We start from the raw sequence: 22,308 nt of genomic DNA, 5'->3' as shown, positions 1-22,308 counted from the left end.
GAGATAACCTGTTTAGTCTCAGAAAAGTAGAGTTGAGGGTGCTGAAGTAAGAATGGCATGCAGCTCAGGAGTTTACTGTGGCTAAAATCTGCTGTGCTAGAGGCTACCATTACTACGTAAGAGTAAACGGCAACGCCAAGGACAGAATACATCAAGAAAACCCAACCTGAGAACAGGTTCCTGCACACGATGAAACGGGCATTGAGAGAATAAAACAAGAGTCTGAGGTGAGAAGAAATCAGAAAGGCAGGAGAACCCAAACAGCATTCGTAGTGTCACTAAAGCCAAAGGGAAGTATTTCAAGGAAAAGTTGAATGCTTCAAGGAGGCAGTGGCTGGGTTTGGTGACAAGGAAATCTCTGGTTATCTTTCTGTAGTCACGAGACAGGGGCTGAATTATAAGCATTACAGAAGAATGTAGCACTACACTTTCCAGAGCAAATGCATAAGTTATGTAGGAGGTTTGAATTCTAATAAAAAGTCAAAAAACACTGAAGACAGTGGGGATGATGGTTATTACACTGATATTATTACACTGATGCATATTACACTGATAACCATCATTCACATGGCTGATCATTACCAAACACCACCTTCAGCAGAAAAATATCCACACCTAACAGTTGTGGGGTGCAATGTGCCAGACACTGTGCTAACGCTTTCCGTTGATCATGCCCATTAATTCTCACGACCGTACCATCACCATTTTACTGCGAAGTTAAGGAATCTTGCCAAGGTCACAGTTAATCCATTGCTGAGATGGAATCTAAAGCTAGGCAGTCTAACTTTAACTCCTAGAAGGCCAAGCAAACTGACAGGCGATTTAATTAAAGACAGTAAGTTCCAGTGCCTATTGTGGGGTCAGTACAAATTCAGCCTATGTTCCACACCAGCTATACAGCACAGTTTATGGTGCATCCAAAGTAATGTAGCCCAGAAATTTTTCTTAAACTGTTTCTCAACACAGGGAGGTACACAACGTATTATGTCATACTGTCATAAGAAGATTGAAAATAAACAAAAAAAAAGCTACCCTGGGGTGCCTGGCTGGCTTAGTCCATAGAGCATGCAACTTTTGATTTTGGGGTCATCAGTTTCGAGCCCCACCTTGGGTGTAGAGATGACTTAAAAAATAAAATCTTAAGAACAAAAATTAGCCACCCTTCAGATGTACAGAAATACTAGTATTAGATAATACTAGTATTTTCACTCTCCTATCTTAGAATATATGTGACACCAAACAAATGTTCCTTTCTTCTTCCTCCTCCACTGCAACCCACCCTGTCAGATTCATAGACATCTGTCACATTAACTGGAATTCACCAATGAGGCAAAGAGGCAATTTGGTTAAGTACAAAAAAAGGCAGATTAAGATCAGAATAGTTACAGGGGTGCCTGGGTGGCTCAGTCAGTTGAGTGTGTCCAACTTCAGCTCAGGTCATGATCTCACAGTTCATGAGTTAGAGCCTCACATCGGGCTCGCTGCTGTCAATGCGAAGCCTGCTTTGGATCCTCTGTCCCCTCTCCGTACCTGGCCCCGACCTTCCTCCACACCCTCTCTCTCAAAAATAAACAAACATTAAAAAAATTCATAATGGGGCGACTGGGTGGCTCAGTCGGTTAAGCGTCCGACTTCGGCTCAGGTCACAAGCTCATGGTCCGTGAGTTCGAGCCCCGCGTCGGGCTCTGTGCTGACAGCTCAGAGCCTGGAGCCTGCTTCAGATTCTGTGTCTCCCTCTCTCTCTCTGTTCCTTCCCCGTTCATGCTCTGTCTCTCTCTGTCTCAAAAATAAACAAACATTAAAAAAAAAATTCATAATAGTTGCAAAATAAAAGTTAAATAATATTAAAGTAAAGGAACTAAATTGGTACCCAAGAATATGTCCACCTGACACTAACTAACCCTTAAAATATCAATATTTTAAGATGAATCAAAAAAAAAAGGGAAAGGCTCAAGCAAGAAGAGTAACAAGTTACAAAATGGGAAAGGTCTCCTCACCAAACACTTCAAACATTTAACCTAGAGCAATTAGGTCCCATCCCAAAGCATACCAGAAATTAGGGTACCAAGGCATTAAAAATAGTAGAGAAATGGGGCACCCGGCTGGCTTAGTCAGCAGAACATACAACTCTTGATCTTGGGATCATGAGTTCGAGTCCATGCGGGGTGGAGAGTTTACTTCAAAAAAAAAAAAAAAAAATTAAAAGAAAATAGCAGATAAGTAATCCAAAAATCTCACAAATTTTGAAAACTGCCAGCCTATCTTTTATTTAAGGGAGGTAGAGGCAAAAGGTGAGTTTGCAGGGTTCCTGACTTCAAGTACGACAGGACATCTAAAAGCTAGACCCTAGGAAAAAATTCCTAATTAAAGCGGGTATTTTGGGGTGCCTGGCTGGCTCAGTCAGTAGAACGTGCAACTCTTAATCTTCGGGTCGTCAGCTTGAGCTCCATGTGTGGCACAGAGTTCACTTTAAAAAAAAAAAACCAGGTAGGGGTGGCTGGGTGGCTCACTCAGTTGAGCGTCTGACTCTTGATTTCAGCTCAGGTCATAATGTCATGGTTCATGGGCTCGAGCCCCACACTGGGCTCTGCACTAACAGCACAAAGCCTTCCTGGGATTCTCTTACTCCTTCTCTTTCTCTTCCCCTGACTGCCCCAAAATAAATAAATAAACAACAACAACAACAACAACAACAACAACAAGCAAGTATTCTCTCATAAGAAAGCTTTGCAGAACCCCCTACCCTAAAAATCCTACATATATACTTCGAAGTTTGAGGTGATCCTATCTGGAATCAGATGTCCTTCTCGGGTCCCTTCCAACTCTAATCCATGATACTATAAAAATAAGTTGCTTTTTTTTTTTAATTTTTTAAAAAATGTTTATTTTTGAGAGAGAGACAGACGAGAGAGAGAGAGAGAGAGAGAGAATGAGCGGGTGAGAAGCAGAGAGAGAGGGAGACACAGAATCTGAAGCAGGCTCCAGGCTCTGAGCTGTCAGCACATAGCTGGATGCGTGGCTTGAACTCATGAACCACCGAGATCATGACCTGAGCCGGAGTCAGCACTTAACCAACTGAGCCACCAGGGGCCTCTAAAAAGAAGTTTTAAAGAGCAAATGAAAACACTTAAGTCTCAACATGCAGATAAGGAATAGCAATTCCAATCCAACCACAGTGCACTCGGCCCAAATCGCCCTCTGCCCCCATCCTTTAGGGCCCTTGGGCACATAGCACACAGACCACAGGAGGCAGTGTGGTACAGAAGGGAGACTTCTAGACCATAAGGCAGGAAAGCTGGAGTTTGGTCTGCTGTGCATGAACAAGTGCTATAATCTGGGCCCTGGTTTTCTCACTTGTAAAATCAGGGGCCTGAGAACCAAGTAATTTCTAAATTCCTCTTCCATAATTCTCAGGCTTTATAGCTCAGCACTTCTCTCCCAAAATTTTTCCTCCCTCTGCAGTCATCACCTTTCCTCACTCTGTGTAACCCAAAGGGAGACATAAATAAGACCATCTTAGCATGTTTTCTAGAAACCTTCTAACAAAGGCATCTTTTTTTAAAAATATATTTTATCTATTTTGAGAGAAAGAAAGCACACAGGAGGGGGAGAAAGACTGGGAGAGAGAGAGAGAATCCCAAGTGGGCTCCACACCATCAGCATGGAGCCCCATGTGGGGCTTGAACTCATGAACCGTGAGATCATGACCTGAGCTGAAATCAAGAGTAAGACGTTTAACCAACTGAACCACCCAGGCACCCCAAGAAAGGCATCTCTTAAGCACATGATACAACCACTTTTAATGAACTGGGATCAGCCATCCCTTATCTCTTGTTCTATACCTGTGGGTTTGCACATAGTGTTCTCTGAGCATTAAAGAAGTAACTCAGAAAGCCAAAGGCAAGTGGGGGAGGGAAGTGAGGGCAGGTAAGAGAAAAGTGGAATTGGCATCACTTAGAACTCAAACCATTTCAGTCAAAACTGTCTTTGTTTAATAAGAGTTATAATGCTTTTTTTTTTTTTAAGGTAAAAACTAGGGGCCTGGGTGGCTCAGTTGGTTAAGCATCCAGCTCTTGATTTCAGTTCAGGTAAAGCTCTCACAAATCAGGAGATCGGTTCGTGAGAGCCATCTCTTGAGCCCGAAGATGGGCTCTGCACTGACAGCGTGGAAACTGCTTGAGATTCTCTCTCTGCCCCTCTCTTGCTTGCGCAGGGCACCCAAGGGCTGTCTCTCTCTGCCCCCCTCTCAAAATAAATACATAACCTTAAAAAAAAAAAGTTAAAAAACTACTCTGTACTATATTATCACTAAAACCAAATACTCTCTTCTTCAATTCTGTGGTGCTGCAAATACAGTCCCAGTGTATCCCAATGTATCCCAGTGGTTCTAAAGTATCTCCATATGCCATAAATATTCTTACTATTTTTTAGGGCGCTGGCAAATTCTGGGCCACCTTTGTCCCTGAAAATAGGGAAAACATCTGGTTGAGGAAGCTGATTGGTAGTCAACAGAGCTTTTTGAAGCTTGATCCTTCCTTCCAAGAGCTGGTCCCACAGAGCTGAGAAAGAGAAAAGAATATCATTCGTTACAAAAATCTTCCCAGTGGGACAGATAGGGAGAGACAAGAAATCACACGAGTCTCTGCAAAGCACAGCTTTATCACAGCTTCACGCCATGAAAATACTCTCCGTTACAGGAAAAAAACTCAGTATCTGGGAAGCAAATATTTGCTACGAGAGAGGGGTAGGCTGAAGCCCAAAGAGAGGAGAAAACTGTTTTCCCCTCAGTATTCCACAGCCGCCAAAGTATGAGAACAGAACCAGCTAAGCGGCTCAATGTAGAAAAGGCTGGCTACGCACAGAAGAATGGGGCTTTAGGCCCCTAGGTAGGTGGGGCACAAATTAATTGGAAGGACACAAGAGAAAAGGAAGAGCCAAAACAAACAAAAACACAAACAGGAGATCAAATGCAGACACTGTGAAAAATAAGCCACCAGCAAACCATGTACAAACCTATCTGGTTCTTCACAGCTCTTCCTTTCTCCACTTCCTCGGAAACTCTGACACTGGAGAAGGTCATCACTACTCCGTCATCTTCACTATTCCTGCCTTCAGCCCTGTCTTCCTCTCTCTCATTTGTGGAGTCTTCCTCCCCGTCCCCTTCTTCCATACCAGGCTCCTCCTCTTCATCTTCCTCCTCCTCCTCGCTGCTACCAAGGTCATCCATTCCCTTGGTGAATTTTTCAAAGTCACTGATGCTCTGGACACTAAAACCCGGTGTGTTCTCAGAGCAGCTTTTGATCCTCTTCTTCCAGGCCAGACTACTGTCCCTGTCATCACCACACTCCTCTTCCTCAGCAGCACTCGTGGCATCCTCATCAGATCCCTCCAGACCCAGCCCCTCTGAACCTCCATCTCCAGACTCATCCTCATCAGATATTATTTCCTTGTCTGAACAAGAGCAGAAAGAAGAAGAAAAAAAAAAAAAACCCAAAAAAACAGATGTTACTTTGAGACAAATATTAGGCCACACCTTTCATTTCAAGTAAAGGGCTGCAGCATCCATCAAAAAAATAAAATGTATGGTTGTACTCAATTCAAATATATATTATACATCTACTACCTATAAGAGGCTAAGGGAAAAGCAAAGATGAACAAAACGTAGGTCCTACCCTAACAAAAGGTTCTAGTGGGAAAGACAGACCCATCAAATACAGACAAGAACTGACAAAGTTTTGATAACCCAGAGGAGGGAGAAATTTTAACTGTGGGGCAAGGTCTGGACCTTGAAGAATGGTAAGATTTCAAATAAGGGAATTAACAGTTTTCCCAAACCTATATCTGAAATATAATTTATCATTAACTAACCCCAATGTACAATCTCTCTCACACCAGTACACCCTATTTATTACTTACTTAAGCACCTATTATCAGCCAGGTGTACATAAAAGCTAAGGAATGACAAATACAACGTAACACCTGTGGGGTGTCACAGTCTGGTAAGAGTGGTAGATATGTTTGACAATATTCATATCACTATTATCATTACAGCATCATCCGTACACAGTGTATTGGAGGTGAGTGAGGGGATGGGTAAAACAGATGATGGGGATTAAGGAGTGGACTTGTGATGAGCACCGGGTGTTACATGTCTTGAGTCACTAAATTGTGTACCTGAAACTAATATCACACTATCTGTTAACTAAATGGAATTTATTTTTTATTTAAAAAGTCTTTTTTCAGTGCGTATCTTATTTTATTTCATTTTAATCCAAGTTAGTTAATATATAGTGTAATGACTATTTCAGGAATATAATTTAGTCATTCATCACCTAACTAAATGGAATTTAAATAAAAATTAAAAAAAAAATCCTAGTGCCATTAGTACACAGTGTATGGAAGAGGATCCAACTAACATGCTGGGAAGGATAAGGAATAGCTTCATGTACAGGAGATACTATAATTTTATTCATTAAGCATAAGTAACAGCTGATGTGATAGGTCTTCAGTACTTCTTTAAAAAAAACTACATATAGGGGCACCTGGGTGGCTCAGTTGGTTAGGCGCCTGACTTTGGCTCAGTCATGACCTCACGGTCTGTGGGTTTGAGCCCCACATTGGGCTCTGTGCTGACAGCTCAGAGTTGGGAGCCTGCTTCAGATTCTGTGTCTCACTCTCTCTCTCTCTGCCCCTTCCCCGCTCGTACTCTGTCTCTCTCTCAAAAATTAAACATTTAAAAAAATAAAATAAATTAAAAAAAAGAAATTAATCCTTTAAATTCTTTTTTTTTTTTTTTAAATTTTTTTTTTTATTTATTTATTTTTGAGACAGAGAGAGACAGAGCATGAATGGGGGAGGGTCAGAATGAGAGGGAGACACAGAATCTGAAGCAGGCTCCAGGCTCTGAGCTGTCAGCCCAGAGCCTGACGCGGGGCTCGAACTCACGGACCGCGAGATCGTGACCTGAGCCGAAGTCGGACGCTTAACCGACTGAGCCACCCAGGCGCCCTCCTTTAAATTCTTTAAATGTATGCCATTTCTCAGATTAAGGAATATTCACAGAGTAGCAGTTAAGAGTCAGACTTGGAGCCAGACTACCTTATGTGAGTCCTGGCTCTTCCACTTACTAGCTCTATGACCTTGAGCAAGTTACACAACCAATCTGTCCCTCAATTTCCTTACCTTTAAAATGGGGATACAGGGCGCCTAGGTTGGCTCAGTCAGTTAAGCGTCCGACCTCAGCTCAGGTCATGATCTCATGATTCGTTGAGTTCGAGCCTTGTATCGGGCTCTGTGCTGACAGCTCTGAGCCTGGAGGCTGCATCACATTCTGTGTCTCCCTCTCTCTCTGCCCCTCTCAACTTGTGCCCCCCTCTCTCTCAAAAACAAACTTAAAAAAAAATAAATAAAATGGGGACAAATACTAGCAACTTCATAAGTTATTGAGAGTATCAAATGAGATGATACATGTAATGATAACAGTAACAACATCTTTTGAAAACTGTGTTCTAGTCTCTTAGAACTTAAAGAGCTACCACAATGCCTGACACATGGTGAAGCCCAATAAGTATTATAATATTTGTCTCACAATTGGCCCCTCTATCAGTCTCTAGGCAAAGAATGTGAAATGGGCTTACCAGGAGCCCCCAGAACCATAACGGGTAATCATCCATTTATCCAACTAATCATGGATATCATGACCTGAATGATAGTTTTTTTTATATCATCTGTGCATTCTCAGCCTGGCACCTCTAACCTCTCTAAAGGGGGGGAAAAATGGCATCCACTAAGTAACCACCATATCCAGCCCCTTCTTCCATTGAGAAACTTACAACGCTAATGCTTTAAAACTATAAGCTGATGGGGCACCTGGCTGGCTCAGTTAGAAGAGCATGCAACTCTTAATCTTGGGGTTGAGAGTTCAAGTCTCATGTTGGATGTAGAGATTACATTTTAAAAATTTCATAAAAAGAAATAATAAAAAATAAAACTATAAGCTCATGTCCTCACATCCTCCTAAGGCCCTTGCAGGGGAGAGGGAAGGATTTTATTATTTTTACAATGGCAAAAAATGAGTTTCACAAACTAGTATTGAATTATATAGTGACCCAATGCAAGACTCGAAAAACCAAAGGAAAAGGGTCAAAATCCATGAGTAGCACGCTCATCAGACGCAATTCTTTCTCAACACATAGCCCTGTCCAATATCCATTATCTTTTCTTTCCATTTTATGGTGAACCATTAACCTAAACATAAGGATTATATAAACTTAATAGCTTTGAGCTTTAGAATCCTTAGGAACTGAAATTAACTACCTCTTAAGGTCCTTTCTAATGCCAAATCCATGGTCTCTCCTAAGACAGTAAGTGGGGGCACACACACAGACTAATCATCCAAAACAAAAACAAAGACAAAACCCCGCAACTTTAACCCTAAAATATTAGGAAAGAAAGAGAAAGCAACATGCAAATACGTCTACTCACCAGATGAACCTGGTAGTGTCTGCTCCCAGGGGTCTTCCTTCCAAGCTTTTCTAGAGGTAGTCTTGCCAGAATACCTTTTGTCTGTGTCCAAGAGGGAGGCTGATGCCAATTTTCTAATGCTACCCACTGCCAGAAAATCACCTTCCCCATCTTCCCCTTCATCAAACCTGTCAATCACTCTGGCAGCAGTGGCTGTAGGGGAGGGGTTGGGGGGAGAGTAATCAGTATCTCCAGGTTAGAAGGAACTTTAAGAGTAACCCTGTTCAACCCTTTCAACTCACACTCTACAAAATCCCCACCAACTTCCAGGAACAGGAAACTCATTACCTCTCAAGATAGACCACAGTCTTACTGCTGTTCTTGAACAGAAAGTTGACCTCTGCGCCTACTAGTTGGACATATTTCTATGCCTTGGATTATAAAAACTAGCCTAACTCCTCTTCCATTTGTGACAGTCGCTCAAATATTTAAGTCAGCCATCTATCCTCACTCCATCCCATCCCTAAGGGAGTCTGCTTATCCTGGCTCAACAGCCCTAACTTCTTCAACTGATATTCCTAAAACACGGTCCAGCACTCACATTTATCCTTCCTTATTCTTCCTTCCTCACACTTCTCTGATTCAAGTCTAAAGCAGGATTACTCCCAACTAGACCTTGAACATCAGCTTACAGAACAGCCGTCCCATTCGTCAGCCCCTGAGCAAATGTCTTGAGGCCTAGGGAGGCTTAAACAGCCCCATGGAATCCCACTGCTTCCTTCAATCTCCTAGTAAGTTCCTAGGGGCAGGCCGACTTAAAAAACGGTGAGACTTCCTTCTCATTTCTAACTTAATACCGGTAAGCGCATCCTGAAAAGATAACTTCCAACCAACTACCAGACCCCCTGTTCCCTGCTACAGCCCTCCAAGTCCCTGGGATGCTCCAGCCACCCGAGCACCAAGTCTGGAGTGCGGCTCAGAAGGAAGCCGAAGTCCTCCTCCTGAGCCCGGCCAACCCTCCCGGGAGGCCGTTTTCCTCTACGCCAGGATGAGCCGAGTAGGCCAGGCGGCGAGGCCTGGCTGCCGGCCTCTCTCGCGCCGCCCGGGTCTGCCCGACGCTGGACCCACCGCTCCGCACGTGGCTTTTCCCCAGTCAGGCCTCACCCTCCTCCGGGTCGGCCTCAGGATCCGCCTCGCGCGGGCGCGGGTTCAACAATTGTTCCAGCTGCAGCGCCAGGGGCTGCGGCCCCGCCATCGTCACCAGGTCTCGCTCTGCGCCGTGCCCGTCAACGTGCAGCCCCAGCCCTGGCCCCGGCCCGGACGCTCTCTCCCCGCCGGGCCCTGTTGCCCAGAGACTACTCCCCCGAACAGCCAGGGACCGCAGACAACCCCGCTCTCGCTCGGGGCCGGCCACTTCCGGGAGGCGCGCGCGAGGGGGCGGGGCCTGCGCGTCACTACAGGCGTTGCTAGGAAGAAGGCGGAAGCGCGCGGAAGGCTGAAGGGATTGTCGCCATCCCGGCGCGCGTGCGCGTGCGCCGAAGGGGTGTGTGAGGTGGTCCGGGAGCGCGCCAGGGCACGTGGCCGCCGTTGGCGCTGAACCGACGTTGCTTTGCGCGCGACCCTTGTCCCCTCGTATAAAATATGCTTCAAGATTTGTCCGAGATTCGCTTAGAAATAAAGTGTGGTGTAGCCATGGCCTATCTATGGTGGCTGTTATGAAAAGAGGAGGGAGTAAATAAAGGGTAAGCACTTCCAGCCTCAGGTGCGCTTTCGGGCACTGGGACCAAAATAGGTTTGACATTTAGCGGTTTAACAGTCTGGAGGAGTCTGGGGCCGGGCACACGCCTCTGACCCTGCGGTGGTCGGGATTTAAGAATCCTACGTCAGCGATGTGCATGTGTAAGTGTACGGCGAACTGTTGGCGTCCTTATTCACAGGAATAATTAGAAATAGCTATGGTTGTGCCTAAATACACTTGATCTTAGCCAAAAGGCCGAGAAGCGATGGTTGTGCCTAAATAAAGATCGTTCTGTAGTTTCTCCAAGTAGCCTTGTCTTAGGGAAAAGGGGGGTGATGGTGGCGATTACTCTATTGCATACCCTCATTATTGATATCTGTTCAAAGGTGAGAATATACTCAGACACTTGAAACTGGTGCACAAATGCAGAAAAACTCATGTCTACTGTATGAGAGGCACAGGTAGACTCAAAATATAGAGACTTAATAGGATCAATTTAATTACACCCAGCCACACGGAAAGATGCTATCCCTTTATATTCTTTCTTCATGAAGCATTCCCTAACTGCCCGCTGTGTGGCAGGCACTGCTAGATGAGATACAAAGATGAGCAAGTTAAATTCTCTCCTGACAGTGATCAGCCCCCCCCCCCAAGGGGGGCGGCGGGGGCGGGGGGGCAGACAAACTTGTAAACAGAACTGGCAATAAGGGATAAGGGTGAGTACAAAGTGGTCTGTTCCTTCCAGTATCTGTTTGAGGTCACCTGTAGAAACCTTGAACAACCCCCCTCAAACAGAAACTGCATCAAAAGAGTCAAGAAAAGAGACGTTAAGGGTGCCAGAGCAGTTGGATCCCACAGCTGACAGCCTGGGAACCCTCAGCTCACCAGTGTTTCCTGTGGAATTTAAGGGAAGTGAGGGTCCCTGACTTTCACAGTCTTAATATGCCCTCAAGGTCAAGAGCAATGAGAGACCCATCCCTTTAGTGTGGCTTGTTTCATGTCCCCTTCCCAGGTGGCTGCAGAAGGGAAGGAGAACCAGTCTTAGGGCAGATTCCTTCAGACTTGAAAGAATGCCAACCTAGGACAGGAGCACCTAGGTAGGGGACTCAGGCAAAAGCAAACTGCTTTTTACCAGCAGCAAGAAAATTCAGGCTAGAAAACAGCTCCCCCGCCCTCCCCCCCTTATTTTGTTAACATATTCTCCGTAATTGCAGCCTGGTGCCTGCTGTCTGGAGCCTCCAAAGCAAAAGCATGCCCCTCAGGCTGCAACAGGGAGCCATTGCCCTGGGCTTCAAAAGACAAAAATGTATCTCTCCACATTTAGGAAGCTACTTCCCCCAATCCTCTTCTGTTCCTATTTTGAACAATAGTGCTTAGAATCCTTGCCTTCAGGGTAAAGAAAAGGGAGAGAAGGGGGAAGGGGAAACAAGACAGGTCAGAGACCACCTCTAAGCTGTCGTGCAAACAAGACACACTGGTGGCTGGCTCTGGGCAGAAAACGCCCTAGTCCTGCTTGTCTATACTCTCCCTTCACTGTCCTGGTCTCCTCTGACTTGGGAAGCCTTTGGATGAAGGAATCAAGACTACGCTACTCCAGTCACACACATCCCAGGGTCCCCCAAATGCTTCTGCTTTCTTACCCCATACTGAGGGGAGAGAGGGAAAGAAAGAGGAAAGAATTCTAGGACTTAAGATGCAGCCGAGAGACGTTGAGACCTGGGGCTGGAGAGCATCCTCCTGAATGCTCTCTCTAGGGGGCCCTCCCTGCCTGCGTTCCAGTATCTAGAGAAATGAGGAGGGATTTTCCTGATGGGAACAGATCTGGAGATGGAGGGTGGACTACAAGAGAGGATACTTCAAAGACTATGCCTCCTAGAAGAAACTTAAGCCTCTAACTGCTCTGGGCGTGAGAGCTGATGTGAAGATCAGAAGGATGGGAATGACCGGGAGCACTCTCCCCAAAGAACAGTCTTCTCCAGAGGCAGTCAGAGGGTCTCCCCATTCACAGTGCTGCTGCCTAAGGGCTGCAAAGTGACAGAGAGATGTAGGGATAGCAGAAGATGGGCAGGAGTGACATTGGATTGCCCCCCACCACTGTCCCAATCAATTCCTATGACCAGGAGTTTCAAGAGGTTAGGGAAACCAGGTTCTTACCTGCCTCTCTTCTCAGATGCCATCAATCTCCAGGTCCCAGGTCCCTACCAATGCCTGTCCTGGTCTCCAGGAATAGTTTCCCTTCACTTTGTACAGCCCTAAAGCAGTCCCCAGTCTCCTTCAGCCTGGAGAAGTTGGTGGGTGAGCTTCGGCTCCCCAGCCCAGGGCAGATGGTAGCTTCCTGAGGCTGGAGCCCTGAGGGCAGATGGCCAGAGGCACAGAGGTGGCAGCTTTAAGATGGCTGCAGGGAGAAAGCAAACTGCCAAGCCCAACTAGAGAGGAGACTGCCCTCCTAGGAGGGAGGGGACCACCTTGTTGCTCCTCTGTGGCCCTTGAGCCTCTCCCGGGAGCCCCCAGCTGGGCTGCCTGGGAGTGGTGCAGCGCTTCTCTGCAGCTTAGGGCCAGAGGTGGGCATCGCTGCTCTGATGGGAAGGAGAATAGTCCCTGATATCTCTAGACCTCCTCCTCTCAGGTGGCTCCAAATTTGACTACTAAGCTTTGCCACCTGTTCAGGTACTTATTAGGGTTCAGTATCCAGAGCCAAGAGGGAAAGACTGCCCTGCTGCCACCGAGTGAGAGAGAGGAAATGAGTCCACACTGAGCGCCCAACTCAAAACGCTTCTTAACAAGTACCCGATTCCACAATAAAGCTGCTAAATAATTCAGCAGCCTTGATAGGAGAATGCAGCTTCCCATGAGCATGAGCGTACGTTCAGTTAAATGAATGTCTTTAAAGGGGGTGGCCATAATGAATAAGTTGGCTGTGATTTAATGTATATAAACGCTAAAAGGGCAAAAACAGCTGATCCAGTGATTGGATACAAAGCAGATAAAGAAATGTGCTGCATGCAGAGGCTAGGAGTTTCAAAAGTCTCCCCATATTTCATAAATTTGGATTTTTGAAAGAATACTGTCAGGTTCCTTGCTGACAGTCCTCCCATTAGATAAGCCGTCATATGGATGCAGTAAAATATTGCTTATTTTAAAGGCTTCTCTGCAGGAAAGATACACTTGGTTGTGTTTTAACAAAATATGAAAATGACAACGGAAATTATGTGCCATTTAACGTAAAACCTTTGATTTTTAAAATGAAATAAATAACCCAGACTGAAATCTAGGTGATATAGAAATGAAATTCTGGAACTCAAATAGCATCTAATATTAAAAACACACACGTATTTCATAGTAGATAAATATTTAAATTCCTTCCATGTTTAATGAAGGCTTGGGAGGGATTGAAGTACTTTTCAGAACCTATTGGCAACTCCCAGGTAAAATTTGATTTCTTTATTGGTTATTTTTGCTCATCTTTCAGAGAAAGGTAATATGTATCTTGTGCCAGATGAAATAGTTTTCCTTCTAGAAAACTTCAAATGTAACAAATACTATAAAACAACTACTTCATATCAGTTCTCTGAAAGGGATTAAAGTATTTCATTTCTAGCTGTACCCTACATTCATTTTACGTTATCTTTTAAACCACCAAATTGGAGAGCAGGATTATCTATGGGAAGTGAATTGAAACTGAAAAGGACCACCTCTAACTATATATTTACAAGTAACTGACTATCACAAGTCCAGTTTTGCACGTGCAGAATGGGGGATAGAGACAGTGCATGGGCTCTCATGCCTAATCATACCCGGACCAGGACCACTCATTTTTAGCCATGGATTTGATTTCTATTTCAAATTCTATATTAATTTATCAGCAAACAGCTCTTCAACTGTATCAGTTAAATCCACAGAATGCAAATCGGTAGTTAATAACAGCGGGAAGCCACGGAGAAAAGCTTGGCTGGCATTAGCAAGGGGATTCAGCCATAGCCAAGGTAAAAACATAGCCCAGTCCTGCTTCTCTTCCCTCTGGGTTCTGAGGTGTCATTCAGCTCCCCATCAGGCCTCACCTCTACTTGTTAAAACATCAAATAACACACCAAATATCTAAACATCAGATTTTCTATTTTTATTAAAAACTCACAAATTTATTCAACATGTTTTCTTTCATACAGTGAATGGTCTAATATGCACTGGAGGTCACACAAGCTTAGGTTTATCAGAACAATAAAAGACATATGAGAAATTTAATATATAAAGAAAAAAGTAGCAGCTGTTGACTGCATATTTGACCATAAAATTTAAATATTTTGGACTTTTATTTTAAAGACACAAAAATAAAACCTGTGTGGGTCTATATAAGTCATATTAACAATTCCATGAATGTTCAACAGGACTAAAAATTAGCAAAGATGTTTTTTTTTTTAAACCTTGTAACACTTTTTTTCTTTTTTTTTTTAACACTTTCTCAGGTTGTGGTGCCAGGCACCTTTACAGTATTTGTGCTATAATTATTCTATTTGGCAAGTGTCTGAATATCATGTTTTCTCTTTGCCTTGTGTAAACAACACCTTTTTACATACTAGCACAGTGAGCTGCGAGCCCTGCAAATCTGTCAGAACATCTACAGGAAAAGAAAATGAACAATTTTGGTTGATTGCTCAAAACATTTTGTTTTTGAACAAGAGGTTTCAAAACAGGATATATTAATAAAACACTGAACTCCTGAATTTAACATTATACGTAAACAGTTGACTGTTTTTAGTTCAATAGTCTTTTTTTTTTTTTACTTTTTTTTTTTTTTTTTTTTTTGTATGTGTGAAGGTAGAATACTTTCTTGTACAGTTGATGTTCAAGTCATTTTACTGAGAGGTCTGGCTAGAGACCATCCTTATCGAGGGTGTCTGTGTGTATCTGTGTGTGTGTGTGTGTGTGTGTGTGTGTGTGTGTGTGTGTGTGTAGAGCTTTGTGAAGGTAGAAGAGTTGATACTGAGGGCTTTACATTTAGAATTTTGCAATTTTCGCAAAAACAAAAACCAAAAACCCAGATAGACAAAAAATATATATATATATAGTCCCACCTGATGCACAGCAGGTCGGCGTTTCTGAACTATAAGAGTTTGTTGTCGCTGTTGCTGAACTCTGAGACAACACTAGTGAATTTCCCAGAGCCAGAACCCTCCTGGCTGGCCCGGGAGCGCCCCGGGCTGCTCCACCTCCCTCACCCGGCTGCGCCTCGGCCTCCCTCCCCGCGGCTCCCGGCGTCACCACTGGCTGTGCGCCCCCGCCGCCTCCGTGGCTGTTTCTCTGCAGCCCTCTGGCCAGGTGCGCAGGCTCGAAGAGTCCTGCCCCTGGATCCGGGTCCAGGTGGAAGATGGGGAGACGTCTGAATATCTCTTCCGGAGCCCCAGTTCTGCACCTTGCCAGTCAGAGCACGGATCCCAGTTCTACTTCCAGGAGGATTTGGATTCTGTTTCTTGTCCCCCTTTCCCGTCTGGACTCGCCAGACGGAAAATGGTCCCCGAGGCTGAAGGAAGTGTGTGTGTATGGGGGGTGGGGGGGGTGACTTGCTTTTATGTTTTTTTTTTTCTTCTTTTTTCTATTTTTCTTAAATAAAGGTTCATTTCTGTACAACCACGAACTCCGCGGACCGTGCGAGACCCCGCTACCACACGGCCGCCTCGTTCATTTCGGGCGGGTGAGACAGGTGGTTCCCGTAGCTTGCCCCGCCGTTGACCGACAGTGATGAGAAGGGCGGGCTGGGCCCGAAGACCTCAGCCGACATTGAGTGTAGAGGCCCGGGCAGGCTGGGCTCAGGGCTGGGCGAGTCCCCGGGGGGGTGCGCCAGGATGTCAGTGAACCGCTGCGCCTCGCTCGACGGGTGGTGGCCCGGCAGCGGGTGCTCCAGGCCGCCCAGGGGCGTCCCGGAGGGCCCGGACGACGGCACGAAGGGCAGGTCCACCGGCGTCTGAGCCTGCGAGGACGGGGGGCCTTGCGGGAAGAAGTCATAGTTGCCCCCGGGCCCGTAGTACTCGCTCTGGTAATCTGCGGAGCGGCGGGGAGGAGGGTGTCAGGACGGCGGAGAAAGGACGCGAAAGACAACTCGGGGAACTCGCCGTCGCGGGCTCCCCTGCGGCGCTGGCCGCGGGGAGGAGGCTTGGTGCAAACAGCGGAGCTGCTCCCGGCCAGCTCGCCCGCCTCGTTCGCGGTCGGGAATTCGGCCCTCGCTCTGGACTACCTCCTCTTGATTTACCCTCCGGCCTTCCCCATCTCCCCCACTCGAAGCGCCTCCCGCGCTGCCACCCGCTTCCAACGAAGCCAAGCCCGGCTGGCCGCTCCCCGCCTCTGGGCTGCACACTCACCTCCGTAGAAGGAGAAGGGTCCGTTGGGGATGAGCTCGCCCGGCTCCAGGCGGTCCACGAGCGGCCGCATCCGGCGCGGACTGCGGAAGAAGGCGTGGCGCCGGGCTCCCAACGCGCTCAGCTGCTTCATCCTCCGTTCCTTGGAGCGTCTGTTCTGGAACCAGACCTGAAGCAGACACGCGGCGGGGTGAGGCTCGGGAGACACCCCCCCACACACACACACATTTCGGGTGCGGGGGCCGATCGGCCCCTAACTCCTCTAACCGCTAGCTGGACTCAGGGCTCCGCGCGCGCGCGGCTGTGTGTGTGTTGTGGTGCGTGGGGGTTATGTCTGAGTAGGAACGCCAAGGGCGGCCCCTGAGCCAATGGTATACAGGATTCCCGACTGGGGACCTGGGCAAGCAGCCCTGCCCGACGTGAGGCAGTCGGAGTTGTTTCCAATATCACACTGTCACAGTTACATCTTCTGGGGGCTGTACACACATAGACACTCAACCTCCCCAAATAGTGTCAGACACACGCGGTTTCCCGTCCAGGGTCCCTGGCAGCCCCCTCCCCCATGACGGTGAGAGAGAACTAAACAGCCTCCTGCTGACACCCAGTCTGCCAATGATAGTGACACTAAAACCCACAATCTCCTTTTCAAATCCACGCAAAATCTCCCAGTGCCGAATATACTTATCCTCAGCCTCTCACTGAAAACACAGACACGCAAACTTCCCTTCACTATGCACATGTTGGCACAGCCTCTCAGAGGCTGCAAGGAGCGTGGCGGCCTGGCTGTGTGTGCCTCCCAGCCTCCCAGGCACATCCACCCACATCCTTGCAGAGCCTCCACGGGTGAACCAGACACCTAACCTTGGGCCTGAGTCTCAGGCCCAAATCATACGCAGCCTGGAGTCCTCACAACACACTGGCACAGCTGCCCAGATGCCCACCTTCCCCCTACCCCATCCCACTTTAGACCGCCAGACGCTGAGCTGACTCCAGCTCGGACCTTTTCCTCTTCAAACCAGGACTCCCCCCCCACCTCTCTCGGGAGAAGCTCTGGGGCTTATCTAACCGCGGCAAGAGACCCACAAAACAGGGGAGGGGGACACAGAGGGAGATCAGTGTTGTGGAGGAGCCACTGGAACTGACTCACTCCGGCATGCTCAGAGAACTCTGCGTTCCTCATCTCTGCAGAAGAAAGGGTCCCAACTCCCCTTGCAGTGTCCAACAATGTCCCCTCCCCCGGACACTTGCTGAGCTCACCGTCCCCCCCCACTCTGCCACTACCACCACCAGCTTTGGATTGGGAAGTGGAGCAGGCCTAGGGATTTCCAGATGCTCTATGCCACAGGCCGCACCTCACAGGTCGCCAGGGTAGGGGTGTGTCTGGGCCTCTCCACTCCTCCCCCTCCAGCCTCCCTGAACCCGCAACCCTGCTCGAGGCTGGGTTTCCCCAGCTAGGCCTGGATGCTGGTGTAGAGGAGCCTGTAGGTCTCAAGGGGAACTGAGTAGCATGCCCAGGCCCCGACCTGGATGACACGCATGTTGAGGCCAGTCTCCTGAGCCAGCTGCTCCCGGATATGGCGCGTGGGCTTGGGAGTGGCAGCAAAGGCTGCCTTCAGAGTTTCCAGCTGCTTCGCCTTGATGGTGGTGCGGGGCCCCCGCCGCTTGGCGCCCAGGTTCTGGTCATCATTCTCATTGCTGCCCCCTTCCTTGTCGGATACGTTGGCGCTCTCCGAGTCCTTGGCATCATCCTGTGATGGGTCTTGGGAGTCTGGAGACAAACTGGGGTCGCTGCCCGTGGTGGCTGGGGAGAGGGAAGGGACAGGTGAGCAGCGGCCTTAGTGGGCCTCCTTCCCCCAGGAACCCCACCCCTAGCGAGTTGGGAATTGGGGCCTCACCCGAGTGGAGGCTGTTCTCTTTGGCGACACTGCTATTGCTTAGGTAATCCTCTTTGCAGACAAACTTGTTCTCGTCGATGATATAGAGCTCCTCACCAGTGGACAGCTGCTTGTTACACATCATGCAGGTGAAGCAGTTTAGGTGAAACACTTTGCTCCGCGCTCGCCGCACCAGGTCGCTAGGGGAGATGCCCTGCGCGCAGCCGGCGCATTTGGTACCGAAACATCTGCGGAGTGGAAGAGGACGGGTTGGTGAGGAGCAGGGCGGGCGGGGAGAGGCCGGGAAAAAGACGTTAGAGAAAGAGAGAAATAGAAAGTGGAGGATGAAGAAAAGGATGGGGGAAAAGAAGAGAGACAGCCAAAAAAAAGAGGCAGAATGCCGATCAAGCAGGCAAGAAGGCCGGAGAGAGCGCGGGGCACCAGTGAAAAGTCAATGGGGGAGATACACATGGTTACGGTGAGAGAGCGAGGGGCCCAAGCTGCTCCCCTCCCCCACCAGGCCTCATGCCCAGTGCTGTCCCAGAGGAAAAGAGCGCCGCGGAAGAAGGCGGCAAGGCGGCTATGGGAACGGGGAGGGAGGCACTTCTTTTCTTATTAGATTCAGAGAACAGTCAAATTTTAATTAGAGCTCCATGTAAACGCGACCCGAGCGCCGCTTTTCTCTCCTGGCGTCGCCTCTCTTTCACTGCACAAGAACCTGCGCATAGGCTGGGGGTTGGCAAAGTCCAGTCCCACCGCGGGTGAAGAAACAGCCGCGGAGCACGCAGACGGCTGCAGCTGGGCCGCCGCCACGTTCAAGCCCAAAGCCCGGCAGGTTGGCACAAGCTAGAGTCACCGCGGGGCTCTAGGTGCTGGGCTGCGCTTTGCGGGAGCCAGGCCTTTGGGGCCCACTGGCAGCTGGCACCGTTCGCTGTTCTCCGGTTCGGCTCCAGCCAGTATTGGGGACACCAGGTGCGGTCAACCGAGGTTCAGAGGCTCAGCCCGCGCTTGCTCCGGGCAAAACCAGCCTGCACAGCGCTTTTCTCCATGGTTCCCCGCAATCAGAGCCACGCTTCCCGGGGACAGTGTTGGGGACAGCGCGTTCTGGGCCTCTGAGCAAAGCGACCTGGATGGCCTCGCACCCCCACCCCTTCTCCCAGTTTGATCTGTCACCAGAAACTCAGAGAAAAGCAGAGACCAAGTCAATCGAGTAAACTGAGAGGTTTCAAACCAGTACAGAGGAATTAAAATTCGCATTTGCTTCTGTTCTTCTCGGTTAACTTGTGTGTTTGTGTGGATTTCGGGCAAGATAGTTTAAGAGAATAAATTAAAACGCTAAACTAAGGAGGGGCGTCTGGAGAAATCTCCCGGCTCACACGAGCCGGCCTCGGTTTTTCCCAGTTTCAGCAAGGAGGTGGTGGGGCGAAGGGAAGGCGGGCAGTGCCTGGGAGAGCTCCAAGCGGAGCCTACGCCACAAAGCCGAGGTTCGCGTTGGGCGGAGACCGAACCTCCCGCCAACCCAGGCAGCCGGGAAGCCCAGGGAAGGGTCTTCCCGGAGGCTGGAGCCTTGGGGCATTTCACAAGCACCTAGCAACTTGCCTAGGCCGGCGCTGGGAGGCTGTTCGGGGTTTCAAGAACACCCTGGGATATGCAGGATTGGCATTAGGGCTGGGTTTTTCCCTGCCGCCACCAAGGCACAGGACTCAGACACTTTACGCAGAAGCCTCTGTGGTTCCCGCCAAGAACCACTTCTTCTTTTTGGAGGCAAAAAGAAGTGGCTTGGATGTAGCCCGGGCTTCTAAGCCCAGCCTGGAGGGCAAGCAACCTGGGAGGCTCGGAGAATGCAGTTGTTGGAGAGCTCAGAGCGGGGAAAGACCAGAGGTGGGGTTACAACGCCGGAGGCTGTGCTGCCCCTTTCTAGGCTTGGAGGGGCTTCTAGGCGGAAGTGGATTCAGAACCTTTCTTCCCAGGCACGTGCAGCTAAGCCCAGACCCACAATTTCCAGGAGGCAAGCAGGGCCACCTCCCGGGTGCCCTGTGCACCAGCTGACGAAGAGGCGGGTGCCCGTGGGACTTGGCTGCCCTCTCCAAAGGCTGCTCCTAACGCGGTTGCTTCGGCCACGCTGACCTCTCATCCGAATCTGGCCGGCAAGGGCCCTCGGGGAGGGAGCAGCAGAGGTGCCCCAGGGAAGTACTCACCGGAAAAAGTCGTTCTTGCAGTAGAGCTTGCCTTCCCGGGAGAAGCACTTCTCGGTCAGGTTGCATTTACATTCACAGCACTGGACGCACTTGACATGCCAGGCCCTGTCCAGCACATTCAAGAGGAAGCGGTCCAGGATGGGCCTTTTGCAGCCGGCACAGTGCACCATGGTCTTTGGTTTTGGTCGGGTGAGGCCGGGAGAGAGAAGAGCAGGGAGAGCCTAGGGGATGCCTCCCAAAGACGATAGCAAGAGCTCCCCAGCCCCTCCAGAAAAGAGGAGACACACTGGGGGTGCGGGCCAAAACCCGCACCAGGAAACCAGAAGGGGGTGAAAATGAGGCTGATGCGGGGCGGAGGGCACCTCGGTGGAGTGTGCAGCCTGGGAGTCCCAGGGCCCCGGGGCACCGCAGCCCCGCCGAAGCTCCCGGGGCGAGGAAGAGTCTCGGGCCGGCGAGAAAGCCACTCTTCTGCCCAGAGCCCGCGGAGGAGTGAAGGTCACCGAGAACGGCGACGGGAACAGAAATAAATAAAACGGAGACGGAGAAGGAAAAGGACGACGCAGCGAGCTCGGGTCGCAGGGAGAGCGCCGTGGAGTTCTCTTGGGCTTGAGGTAGAGCTGTCAGAAGTCAAAGTGCATCTGCTTTTGTCGGAGTATGAGGGCGGGTGTGTGTGTGCCGGGCTGCCTGCCACCGGGATTTCCCCTCCTCTTTTTATAAAAGAAAAGAACAAAACGAGTAGAGAAGCTTTGGATCCTAAACTGCCGGCATCGCGCAGCGGGTCCGAACGCGCCGGGCGCCCGCCGTGGGCCTGGGGGAGGGGGCGGGGGCAGGCCAAGGGAGGGGGGAGGGAGGGAGGGCAAGGCAGGAGGAAGATCTCGTTGTTGATGGTTGTTGCGGCTTAGGTTCCCCCCCGTTTGGAGAAGTGTTTGTGTCAGTCGAGATTGCAGAGGGACAACTCCAGGCGGACGCAGCCAGGTGCGCTGGCTCACTCCCCACCGCCCCAGCCCCGTCACCTCGGCCCGTGGCCTGCCTGGCGGCCTCCGTGTTTTCGGGACGGCCCTCCCTGCTCCTGGACTCCTTCGGGGAGGTGATACGGTCTGGCTCCTCACCGCGCCTGGCCGTGCATCGTGGCTCCAGTCACAACTCGCGGCCGCCTGGGCGCGCAGCCCCGCATCGCTCGGCCCGCGCTCGGGCTGCCTGCGTCCAACCCCACAGTCGCGCGACTTTCTTTTCCTTTTCCCCCTTTTTTCGTTGTGGTGGCAAATCTGGGTTTCCTTTCTAGCCTTTCCTTCCTTCCTTCCTTTTTTTTTCTTTTGCAGCGGGAGGAGTCAGGGGGAGGGGGAGTAGCTTGGAGAGCTTTAAAAAAAAAAAAAGTCCTGGTGCAGCAGCTACAGTTCTGCGAGGCTGGAACAGCTCAGCAAGGGCCGCTGCTGTCGCCGCCCAGGCCGCAGTTCGTTGCTGGCTGTCCCCGGACAAGCGTCCCTCTGTCCCTGGTCTCCTGGCCCAGTCCGCCGCCCTGGCGCGTCTCTCCCCAGCTCCGGCGGCTCGGTCACTGCTCCTGGCTGTTGGCTGAGCTCTGGAAGCCCCCTCGCCTTAATGCAGCGCCCGCCGACGTCACCGCGGCCTGCGACCAATCAGCGGCTCGCGGTCCCTCTGTAAACCATTCTGCATCCCCCGGCCGGGGAGAG

At 49.5% G+C, this 22,308-nt stretch overlaps 2 protein-coding genes across 2 annotated transcripts in view; both read right to left on the bottom strand.

Moving 5' to 3' along the window:
* The window catches only part of AATF (apoptosis antagonizing transcription factor), a 103,809-nt gene extending 93,913 nt beyond the window's left edge, over positions 1–9,896 (bottom strand). Inside the window, exons 1-4 of the mRNA XM_019424038.2 lie at positions 9,628–9,896; positions 8,485–8,676; positions 5,014–5,451; positions 4,422–4,559 (exon numbers count right to left, since the gene is read on the bottom strand). Of these exons, the coding sequence (XP_019279583.1) occupies positions 4,422–4,559; positions 5,014–5,451; positions 8,485–8,676; positions 9,628–9,718 (859 nt within the window). The 5' untranslated portion in view covers positions 9,719–9,896. The remainder of the gene's footprint in view (positions 1–4,421; positions 4,560–5,013; positions 5,452–8,484; positions 8,677–9,627) is intronic.
* Positions 9,897–14,303: 4,407 nt separating this feature from the next.
* On the bottom strand, positions 14,304–22,251 carry LHX1 (LIM homeobox 1). The gene is made up of 5 exons (XM_019424039.2): positions 20,621–22,251; positions 18,444–18,670; positions 18,072–18,349; positions 16,552–16,717; positions 14,304–16,234 (listed from the first exon to the last, which is right to left on the bottom strand). The coding sequence occupies exons 1-5, from the start codon at positions 20,788–20,790 to the stop codon at positions 15,855–15,857; spliced, it is 1,221 nt and encodes a 406-aa protein (XP_019279584.1). The 5' UTR covers positions 20,791–22,251; the 3' UTR covers positions 14,304–15,854.
* Positions 22,252–22,308: the final 57 nt, after the last annotated feature.

This window comes from Panthera pardus, unplaced genomic scaffold (genome assembly GCF_024362965.1).
Source record: "Panthera pardus isolate Hobbes unplaced genomic scaffold, ASM2436296v1 HiC_scaffold_3, whole genome shotgun sequence".
Classification (NCBI taxonomy): domain Eukaryota; kingdom Metazoa; phylum Chordata; class Mammalia; order Carnivora; family Felidae; genus Panthera; species Panthera pardus.
Note: the sequence above shows the minus strand (reverse complement) of the source record. Positions and strands in the feature narration are given on the sequence as shown.

Bases quoted from the DNA above. Each gene is read 5' to 3' on its own strand.
- LHX1 (XM_019424039.2), bottom strand. From the start codon at position 20,790: ATGGTGCACTGTGCCGGCTGCAAAAGGCCCATCCTGGACCGCTTCCTC. The intron at 18,671-20,620 runs GTGAGTACTTCC...TCCACTCCGCAG, and splicing joins TGCAAGAACGACTTTTTCCG to ATGTTTCGGTACCAAATGCG. The intron at 16,235-16,551 runs GTGAGTGTGCAG...GCCGCTCCGCAG, and splicing joins ACCCTTCTCCTTCTACGGAG to ATTACCAGAGCGAGTACTAC.